The sequence below is a fragment of the Carya illinoinensis genome, chromosome 16, assembly GCF_018687715.1.
Source record: "Carya illinoinensis cultivar Pawnee chromosome 16, C.illinoinensisPawnee_v1, whole genome shotgun sequence".
In the NCBI taxonomy this organism is placed as follows: Eukaryota; Viridiplantae; Streptophyta; class Magnoliopsida; order Fagales; family Juglandaceae; genus Carya; species Carya illinoinensis.
Window position 1 is genome coordinate 7,095,052 of NC_056767.1, and position 11,733 is coordinate 7,106,784.

General features: G+C 37.6%; 1 protein-coding gene across 1 annotated transcript; it reads left to right on the forward strand.

The window, feature by feature from the left end:
• The first annotated feature begins 3,769 nt into the window (after positions 1 to 3,769).
• LOC122298758 (UPF0481 protein At3g47200-like) lies at positions 3,770 to 9,101 on the forward strand. The gene is made up of 2 exons (XM_043108618.1): positions 3,770 to 4,000; positions 8,535 to 9,101. The coding sequence occupies exons 1-2, from the start codon at positions 3,770 to 3,772 to the stop codon at positions 9,099 to 9,101; spliced, it is 798 nt and encodes a 265-aa protein (XP_042964552.1).
• Positions 9,102 to 11,733: the final 2,632 nt, after the last annotated feature.

Below are 11,733 nucleotides of genomic sequence, written 5' to 3' on the forward strand. Positions count from 1 at the left end.
TATATATATATATATAATATACAGCTGGAACCCTATAGAAAGAAAGAGGAAGGGCTATTCTCTAATTCCAAAATAACCCAACACAACCATAACTTTTCGAGCCAATTGCTAAATAAATAGATTTTACTGTGCCCATAAAATATTAAATAATTTTAACATCAAACTCAATAAAAATTTATATTCTACTAAAAATAAAATTTTAAACACATAATTTATTTAAACTTACTCGATAAATCTCAAATTGGTTTTCCATAAATATTAACTTAAATAAATTAATAATTCGTAGGCTTAAGCCTGGGTGCTACACTTTCAGTCCAAACAAGGCCTAAATCCCAAGTTGCTTCTAATCATTATGAGACCCTACTAATTTTTGGTCACTTTAAACGAAAGGCTAGGGAACATGATCTAAAACTTTAATTATGACGTCGCCTGACTTGATATCCTTACGACCAGTCTTGCATCACCTTTTGAGTACTTCCCCTTTCAAAATAGTTTCAGTTCTTTTTTCTTTTCTTTTTTAAATTTTTATCATGGTTCTTGAAATTCGGATTACTTTACAAACAATTGTAGTCAATTTAAACCAGAGATTGGGAAAAGAGAAACCCTGGTCCGGCTGTTAAAACCAAAATAACAGCCCTCCAATAACCATGCATCACATAAGAGGTTTATTGGGCAAAATCTGCATCTGCATACACTGATCAGAGGACTCTCCCCTCTCTCACTCCTTCGTATTCCCTTTCTCCCTCGCTCTTTCCACTCAATCCCTGAAACTCTTGACCCCCTCACCCCGCACGGCGTTGGACCCAAACGGTGGCAGAGCTCGATTCAGACGATGACGAAGACCCAGACGGTAATCTCTCTCAATAATCTTTTTCAGTTTTTGCTTTTTTAAATTTCTCTATCGGCGCTCTCTCGGTAATCTTTCCCAATTTTTGAGTTTTGAAATTTATCTCTAAGTTTTGTTACTGTCATGATTGTCTCTCGGTGATTTTGTTATCTTCTCATTACCAAAGATTTCTCTTCTTAATTTCATGTCTATGACTTCAATGTATCAATTTGAGGGATGGACATGAAGCCCTAATTAGAACGACAGTGGAGTTTCTTACCAGATCAAAAGAAAAAAAAAACAACTCTTGATCCTCATTCTAGCCTCTAGTCAGTAGGATAAGGGCAATGGAAAATAACTGGGTGTTTGAGAATGGTTTGTTGGAAGAAATTTAGTAGTTCATTAGGGGTTTCTTTATCTGAAATTTCTTTATCCGTGTGGGTCAGGTGGTCTGAAAAAATGGAGATGTCGGCGTTAGATTGAGTTGGTGGCGGTGGAACTAAGCTTTGTTGGGCGGCAAGGATTGATGGCTGTGCAAAGCGACGCTGAGCTTGGAGCGAAGCCGGAATGAACCTGAGAGAGAATGGAGATGCTAATTTCTGTGTAGTGCTTCTAGTGATCATGTGTGGTGAGGTGTAAAATATTTATGATGTTTCAGCTTACGTGTTGACTTGTGAATGGCGGGCTGCTTTTCAGGCTTTGACAGACGGACCGCTCCACAGCGCCTCGCTTGGGAAAAATAGAAAACTTAAATTAATATCGGTATATATCATTTCTACTTTTAAGTGGGTAATGTTTAATTATTATAATTTTTTAAAATTTTTTATATAAAATATAATAAATAATTTAATTTTTTCAAATTCTCAAATAAAAAAATAAAACTAGATTTTGCTTCCCTTCCTGATCTCTCCTTTCAAACCTTCTCTCTCACTCTCAAAAAAGTCTGATTTTCACTGAAGGAGGTGGCCTCCTCATCCTCCCTCTCTTTCCCACATTTTTATAATATTATTTTTTAATATTATTAATATTTAAGAATTTGAAGTAGTTGAATTGCTTATTATATTTTATTTAAAAATTTTAAAAAATTATAATGATGAGATGAGATGAGATGAAACACTAGTTAGATTCAAATCAGATCTAACTTAATTCGTTTATTAAATTTGTCACTTGTGAACATAAAATTATAACTGATTATTAAATGATACAACTTGTAAAAAAGTTGGCTGGACTCTTATTATAAGGTTGTATATTAAACATGAACAACTTTGTCAGTATCTTTATATTAAATATATTTTTAACTTTGAAAAATATTAGAGAAATTTATTTTCCTTATACTATAATTGTTCCTTGCGTACTTATGAATATAATCATTAATTTATGTATATATAAACTTTATAAAAATATCAATAAGAAATCATACCCACTTTGTCAAATTTTATATATGAAGTTATAAAATACATGATAAATAATCTATCTTATTAAAATGAATAAGTTAAATACATGATAAACTTACTCGAATATTAAATGAGTTATTTATGAACATAAAATTTAACTTAATTAGAATATTGATGATTTTGGACTTGATGGAGTAAAAAGGATCCTTCAGTTTTGAAGAAAATAACAGCTTTGGTGAGACTGCTCATGAAAAGAGCAGAGGTAACATATTAATGTCGTCTTTAATTCCTAGGTACCCTTCATTTTCAACGGATACATACCAAGAAAGTTAAAAGAAAATTATTTTCATTAACTTTAATTACGAAAGAAATAACAAAGAAAAAGAAATATTATGATCGAATCAGGTGCCAATAAAGTCGATGCTTCAAGATCCTAGCGAAACTAGTACTATTTTTCTTTTCAAAATGCAAAATGTCTAACTTCGAATTCCTATACATATGTATGCATTTTAAAATATTTACATAGATCGAATTAATTGGGTCATACGGGTTGCCCCATGAACTTGCTGGATCAACCCAAGTCTGATGATCTGATTTATGTCGTGTCATATTTGGATTGATCCGGATTGTCCCAAACTCCATTATTAAAAAACATAATCTTATTAATCTATGTCTTGATGATTTTATGTTTATGAGTCGTGTCAAATATTATCCTCCCTAAATAGTACCATATGTAGTCTCCAGAAAAAAACGGTGGATAAATCCAAATAACAGGAAGTTCAAACTCTCAAAATGGAAAAGATCTCTGAATCTTAAGCTAATAGAAACGAGATGTTCTTGATAATTTAATTTATACTTTTCTCATAGAGAGCATGCAGGATTTTTTGTATTGAGTTGATGGATTGTAAACATGCTCATCATGATTGTCAAATTATAGACGTAATTATTAAGTATTTCCATAGTAGAAGCACGTATGCGTACATTATGAATACTCTAAATGTAATTTTTCAATTCTACGCTAAATATGCTTAATAAAGTACGTGCAGTCAACATAAAGTTGAAACAATAAATAGATTTTTAATAAAAGATGCGCGTATTGTATAAAAAAAAGATGCTAATTATAACTATATACTAAAAATTAAAGAGCAATTAGGGAATCCCTAAGAAGAGGGAATGTGGATAATGTCTTTTGGATGCCTCCAAATTATCTATCTATAATAAATGGCTATAGTAGCATATTGTAACAGAAGAGTAATGCAAGCCGAAAGCGTGCAAGCGTGTGCAGCTCCTTTGTAAAAAGGTGGGTGCTACTTGAAATAGAGTAGATTTTTTTATATATATTTTCATGGTGTATTTCATCTTTTTCAAGCACCAGACTTAATTTTTTAAATTTGTACAAATCGTTAAAATCAGTAGTCTTCGTAAACTTAGATGAGATGGTGAAATAAATTTGGGACCGTGGGTTTGTTTTCAGCCTCACGTTCCCTAATCCAGAAATTAGTACTGCTTAACAGAAGATGTGCTGCGTACAGAATTGCTGGCCAAGAACATGGATAAAGACAAGCAAATTGATATCTATAAGCGCTGCTTGCAAAGAATAGGCCAACTTGAAGAGGACATCAGAAAGTGTTATTCTGAAGAGTTCGAAGTCAATGGCATTGTATTTCTCGAAATGATGGTTGTTGATGCTTGTTTTATAATAGAAATCATTGAAATATTTGCATTCACGAAGGAAGAAGTCGACTCCAGCGAATCTGATCTTGGAGCCTTGGCATGGATGGTACCGTATTTCTACAGGGACTTTCTCCTGCTTGAGAATCAGATCCCTTTTTCCTTCTGCAAGAGATATATGTGCTTACCCATGATAATATTTCTGTACAGAGCAGTAGATCCGAGCTGATATATGATGCTTTGCAATTCTTCCAGAAAGGAATGAAAAAATCCGGTTTTGCTATTATTTTCGTTTTCTTTCGTGATATTAACTTTGATGGCATGAATACGGTGTTGTGCCTTGAGCTACCCTGAAAATAAACACAAAATAGATAGAGACAATATTTAAGTGGTTCGGCAATTTGCCTACGTCCACTGAGCGGAAACACTATATTCAAAACAACTCTATCTCAAATGGTACACTACACACACTTCTCTTACTTCTCTCTCTCAATGGGATGGTTTTCCCTTCATATGACCTCTCCTATTTATAGGAGAGGTTGAACCCATCTCCCTCCACATATGTGCTGGAATGCACAAGCTAAACACTCAACAATTCACATGTGAGGAACACAATCATGTGAATTGGACACCACCAACACATGGGCACACATAGTGGATGGCACACATGGGGTGGGTGGATGGCACACATGGGGTGGTCCCTCAACAATCACCCCCTCCACCCAAGTGTGCCACATTAGGATACTACATGTTGTATCCTTCCAATGATTTCATCCCTTTATCGAAATGTTCATTTGCCATGAGAGATCTCCGCTACCAAATGCGCCCTAAGGCGCCAATGCACCCGTAGGTGCTCAGCAGTATGAGATATTAATCAAGTCCAAACAGTGTTGGAACTTGATCCCGGTGACGACTTTCTGATTGAAGATCCACTTACAGCCAATTGTCTTCTTTCCCTTTGGAAGCAGCACAAGCTCCCAAGTCGGGTTCTGGTGAAGAGACTGCATCTCTTCATTCATTGCCTTTGTCCATTCAACTTGTTCACTGGACTGTATGGCTTCCCTGTAAGTGGTTGGGATCTCACCCCCTTCAGCTGGTAATGCATATGTCACATAGTCTGCATAACGTGACGGTACACGTTTCTCTCTTCTCGGTCTGTTGGTTGCTATTGATTCAGGTTGTATTGGAGGTACTGTGACTGGACTATCAACCTCATCTTGTCCGTGCTCTCCATTTGTTTCTCCTGAATCCTTTCGAGTGGAAAACTCCACCTTTTGCGAATCACCAGGTGTTTCGCTATCATGGCTGCATTCACTGGAATCTCTATGCTTATGTGACTTAAGCATCTCAGATTCGTTGAAGGTAACATCTCTACTGATGATCACCTTTTTAGACTCTATGCACCAAAGTCTATACCCTTTTACACCAGTACTAAAGCCCAAGAATTTTGCTTTCTTGGCTCTAGGATCAAGCTTACTCTCTTTAGCGTGATAGTAAGCAGGACATCCGAAAACATGTAAAGAGTTATAATCAGTAGCATGTATACCTCTCCACATTTCAGTGAGTGTTTTCCCGTCATTGGCAGATTTGGGTAGTCGATTGATGAGGCGGCAGGCATATGTCACAGCTTCAGCCCAAAATTGTTTACTGAATCCAGCATCCAGCAACATACATCGCACTTTCTCTAATAAAGTACGATTCATTCGTTCTGCCACACCATTCTGCTGCGGTGTACCTCGTACTGTGAAGTGTCTTACAACTCCCTCTCTCCGGCATACTTCCATGAAGGGATCTGAAGTGTATTCACCTCCATTATCAGATCTGAGCCGCTTGATCTTTCTGCCGGTCTGAGTCTCAACCATTTTCTTCCAATCAAGGAAGATTTTCAGCACTTCATCCTTATTCTTCATCGTATACACCCACACACGACGAGAATAATCATCCACAAAAGTCACAAACCAATGTTTACCTCCCAAAGATGCATTTTGGGTAGGTCCCCAAACATCGGAGTGTACATAGTCAAGTATTCCCTGTGTATTGTGTACCGCGGTTCCAAACTTAATCCGCCTCTGCTTCCCCAATACACAGTGCTCACAGAAAGACAGTTTACCAGTCTTGGCACCTTTGAGTAAGCCTTGCTTCACAAGTGTTTGCAAAGCTTTTTCTCCTGCATGTCCCATACGCATATGCCACAGACTGGAGGTGTCGGCATCAGTCTCATCTAGCTTCTCACAGCCTGTGGAAGCTCTTCCAGCAACAGTACTTCCTTGCAAGAAGTACAAGTTTCCTCGCCTCAAACCCTTCATAGCCACCTGAACTCCCATTAGTACTTTGAGAGTTCCGTCTTCAATGGTGATTCTGAATCCCTTTGAATCCAGAGCTCTCAGTGAGATGAGATTCTTCCGCAAGTCCGGAATGTACTGAACTTCTGTCAGAGTCTTGACGCTACCATCGTGTAGCTTTAGCCGAATGCTACCTATTCCTTGAGTCTTACTGGCACTGTCATTGCCCATAAGTACTGTTCCACCTTCAATCTTTGTGAAGTCAGTAAACCAGTCCCGATTGGGACACATGTGATAGGTACATCCGGAATCCATAATCCATTCATTGGAATGACAAATGGATGATGAACTTATCAAGGAAAAATCTGAATCATCATCTCTGTCCACGACATTGGCTGTGGTGGGTTGATTCTGCTGTTGTCCCTTCAGTTTGGGACAATCCTTCTTCCAGTGTCCTTTGTTGTGACAAAAGGAACACTCTTCTCTGGCGAGATTTCTTCCAACTGATGGACCACTTGATGTGGCTCGGGTTTTCGATTGAAAACCTTTCTTCTTTCCGAGATACCTTGACTGTGGTCTCCCTCTTGCTATTAGCGCTTCACTTGATGTATCTTGTTGTACCTGTTTATCTTTTCTCCGGTACTCATTGCTAATTAAAGAGCTAGATACATCTTCAAAACTAATCTTTTCCTTCCCATACAATAGAGTAGTAATCAAATGCTCATATGTATCAGGCAAGGAATTTAGCAAAAGTAAAGCTTTATCTTCATCTTCGATTTTAACATCTAAATTTAACAAATCAGCAAGAATTTGGTTGTAACTATTCAGATGTTCAGTCATTGAAATACCTTCACGAAATTGGAATCTGAAGAGCTTCTTCTTCAAGTGCAAACGGCTCTCAATGCTCTTCTTCATGAACTTATCCTCCAATTTCTGCCAAAGTACCCTAGCATCTGTCTCTCTCATGACAAAATACTTTTGTTCTTTGGTAAGGCATAACCGGATTGTACTACAAGCTTGAGTATTAAGCTTCTTCCAACCCTGATCAGTCATATCGTCTGGCTTTCCTTCCAACGCAATATCCAACTCTTGTTGGATCAAAACGTCCATGACTTCACACTGCCACATGCCGAAGTTGCTTGTTCCATCGAACTTCTCAACTTCAAACTTGGCATTTGACACGGTGGACCGACGTCCAGAGCTACTGGCATTTTCAGAGCCCCTATCTCTTCCAGATCTTTCCATTTGAATTTAGAAAATTTAGACACAAAATTTCAAAATTCTAACCGTACGGATGAGTCCGGAATGATCCAAATAGTTGGAAAGCACTATTTGATCGTTGAAATCGGACTCCGGATGGCTTAGATCAAGCCCAAAATGGATCTGAAAAACGGACGGTTCTAATCTGTCTGGCGCGTGAGATGCACGCGCTGTGTAGGGCGACTGGTCGGCGCGTGGGCACGTGGAGTGCACGCGCAGCAGCTCCGTGCGCATGGGGCGCGTGTATAACACGCGCTGAAGCTGTGTGGGGCGCGTGGCGCGTGTCTTTCACGCGTCTTCCAGCTCTTGAGCGCGTGGGGGCGCGTGAGTACAGCAGTGCACGCGCAGATCTTCTAGGGGCGCATGCAGGCTCCTCCGGTGTTCGTTTTCGATGCCGTTTGTGGCAACGGATCCGTCTTGACGAGAGGAACGTTGTGGTGTGATCAAAAATTGATTTTGATCAACTGCAATTTTCTGGGTAGCACGAACCGAAGCTCTGATGAATTACCGTAGAAATGAATAGTACCTCACTAAGTCAGTTTCCAGGAAAGATTGGAGGGTCACAATGGACACACTTAAAATTTCCAATCTCCTAGACAGAACCTCCTTAGACTGTACGTATCCACACTACCACACCAAAACTCCACCCCACAAAAAGAACCTAATTGGCTCTGATACCAATTGTTGTGCCTTGAGCTACCCTGAAAATAAACACAAAATAGATAGAGACAATATTTAAGTGGTTCGGCAATTTGCCTACGTCCACTGAGCGGAAACACTATATTCAAAACAACTCTATCTCAAATGGCACACTACACACACTTCTCTTGCTTCTCTCTCTCAATGGGATGGTTTTCCCTTCATATGACCTCTCCTATTTATAGGAGAGGTTGAACCCATCTCCCTCCACATATGTGCTGGAATGCACAAGCTAAACACTCAACAATTCACATGTGAGGAACACAATCATGTGAATTGGACACCACCAACACATGGGCACACATAGTGGATGGCACACATGGGGTGGTCCCTCAACATACGGTGGTCCTGCATTTGCTGGACTTGGTTTGGAGTAGTTTAATGCCATCCAATATCCTACAGGGACAAGCACGATTGTCTGTAGATTCTCCATTCATTCACTGCATCTCGAAGCTCCGGCTAGCGGGGATTAAGGTCAGTCCGGTCATGGCGCTCAGCCTCCTAGAAGTGAGATTCAAGAGAGGTGTGATTGACATGCCAAACATAGCCATCGACGACTTTATGTCTGTTGCTGAACTGTGTGGCATTCGAGCAAAGCCACCAGAGAAGCAACAAGTACTTTTCGGTTTACGCTACTTTTTTGGACTGCCTGGTGAACACCAAGGGGGACGTGAGTACCTTCGCGAGCGCAATGTCATTGACAATTACCTTGCCAACGACTCCGAGGTTGCGCAGTTCATTAACAGTGCGGGCAAGGACTTGGTACTCGATGATAAGTGCTTCTATTTGGGGAAATTGTTCGAGGATGTGGACAAGCATTATCGAAATAGGTGGATGTGGAAGTGGGCGAGCTTCAAGCGGGAGTATTTTGACAAGCCGTGGTTGCTTCTGTCGGCAGCGGGGGGCCTTTTACTCGTACTGGCTACGTCATTCCAGGCCATAATGGCTTACAAGTTTAAAAATAACTAGGAAGGATAGGTTACAATTAGTCCGGTAAGTGTTATTTTTTATGATCATATATATATATATATATAATCATTCTTGACATGAATCTCTCATGATGATCATGATCCGACGATGGCGATAAATATCATTGTTTTAGAAAGCTTGATCAAGCAGCACTTGTAGTATCGGGCCGGCTGATTTGTTCTTATTATTGTTATTAATTTATTACGAGTCTTTATTCAAGCTAAGTTTGCGATCAGCTTTCTCATGATCACTAACATAAAAACAAAGGGAGTAAGGCAATAAAAGACGATCATGTTGCTCGACCAAAATTCTGGAGATCAACACAATAATTAGGATCTGATGTGAGACTGCTTAAATTAAACTGAATTTGGGTCTTTTTCCACCGAATTAAGGATCTTTTGTGAGACAACTGAAAAGAGGAATCTTTCTTTATATTAGCCATTCTAATTCACCAATAGCTCGAATGGCATTAGTCTGGATTTCTCAACTAGAGAACCAAGATTCAAATCTCCCACCCTGTTACCTAGAAAAAAGAAAAAAAATAAAATCATGCTTCTAATTCGATCAGATAAATAGAAAAAATATATCAATTCTATGAAATAAATTAAATAAGAAGATCATAAATATCTTCTCTAATTAAGAAGTGATTTAAACTGATCTCAAGTATTATGCAAGCTTTTTCCTTTACCACCGGATTGCTCTCTCTAACCTCTGTAGAAAATAATATCCCACCGGATTGCCAGGAATTTTTTTTCACGAATTTAACTCAAGGAAAATAGTTTAATATAAACTAATAAAATGACTATTTATTGAGAATATAATTCGCAGCAAACAGTCTCACATAATTAAAAGAAGAAAATGAAATAAGAAACCTATCAATATTGTAATCACATACATCCAATATTACATAAGCAGAACTGGAAAAATATTAGACAACTTTGTATAATACATCCACCTGAATAAATTATAAGGACAAACTCAGTAATGATATTTAATACAAGAATTTAAAGGACTAAGGGGATGTTTGGAAATAATTTTCATCCTATCTTATTTAATTTACTTACTAAACATCACTCAAACACAAACATTTTCAAACTAATTATTATAATTTTTTAAACTAATCATTACAACCTTCAAACAAAAAACAATTCAACTTTTTCAAATCTCAAAATAAAAATAATACTAAATATTATATTATAATAATATTTTAATTTATTATGTTTTTTTATTAATTTGTTTTCTCTCTATTCCCAAAATCAAAAAAATACTAACTCAAACTATTTGATTACTATTTACAAACTATTTTATTACTATTCACAAAATTCTTATATCATTTTATTCCCCAAGCATCTCCTAACAAGATATCATACAGAGCTTACACTGGTCCATTGGAGATAGCTTCACTGTATCTTATTCCTCACCTGCCATGCTAACTATCAAATATCAGTTTTTTTTTTTCCATCCACCATATATCAATTATTACGTGCCTATTGTACTTGACAATACAAAACGTTCTAAATGCTTTGTGAAGTGAATCTTATAGAAACTTAAGTCCAGCTATTATATCTAGAGACCAAATTCATTAACCCCATGATTTTTTTTTTTTTATTCACTATATTTTTTAGGAGCAGCAGATGAGTCCTGCCTTGTTAGAAACTAGGTTGCACCAAAATCAGCTTTCAAGATGTGTATTTCATTATGTATGTAGTAGCACCTTAAAAATAGAATAGAAAATGAGAGCTAAAGGATATATATGTTGTAGTGGTGGCCCATTTGTTTGAAAACATATAAGAATACAGTTTGTATTTGGTTACCTCTTTATCTGTTCTTTGGTAAAAATGGGGCCCAAGTTGTTAGGATAGTAGGTTACTTAGTGTCTAATGGGTTTTGGATCGAATTGGTGTGATTTGGCTGCAAAGGAGGGTCCAGCCCATGTGCATGAAAACCCAGCCCCTTACCATACCAAAACTATGTCATTTGTGACGCCCTCAACTCCCACGTATGGACACGTGGAAATCGAGATATTGGAATAATGACAACAAGGGTCACACACTCCAACGACAAGTGTTAAGTGTGTGCACATGCAACACATGTAAGACAACAGACACAACAGATAAGTTAAGTTGATCAACTAAGTACCAGAATTTATTTAAATACAAGTTCACTTAAATACAAGAGTTTCAAAAGTAATACAATTCTCCGATAAAAATGTAAATAAACAAAATACAATAAACAACAGTGGAACATAAATCCTATCCCATGAGAAAGTGATCCTCGATCACTCCTCTGGCGAAGCCGCATCCTCAGGCTCAGCCTCCTCCTCATTTACATCAAAATCTATGGTACCATGGGATGATACCTCAGGTAAGTAATAATGCAAACAACTCACAAGATAAAAATATATAGATGCAACCAACAAACATGTATGCACATGATGAAAGATGCATGAGATCCAAAAATCATTTTTTCTAAAAATGAATATTTTTAAACGCACGCCAAAATCCCATTTTGGCCCAAAACATAATCAGTCCATTAAAACATTAGCCATTTTCTTTTCCAAACCCAACATAAAATCCAAAATTTTTCCAGAAAATACTCCACATAATTCCATTAATCAAATCCACATAGAAAA

What these genes read in the sequence shown, in the direction of transcription:
- LOC122298758 (XM_043108618.1), top strand. Translation starts at nt 3,770, where the DNA reads ATGGATAAAGACAAGCAAATTGATATCTATAAGCGCTGCTTGCAAAGA. An exon ending in TTGGAGCCTTGGCATGGATG is followed by an intron (nt 4,001 to 8,534) that starts GTACCGTATTTC and finishes AATATCCTACAG; the next exon opens with GGACAAGCACGATTGTCTGT.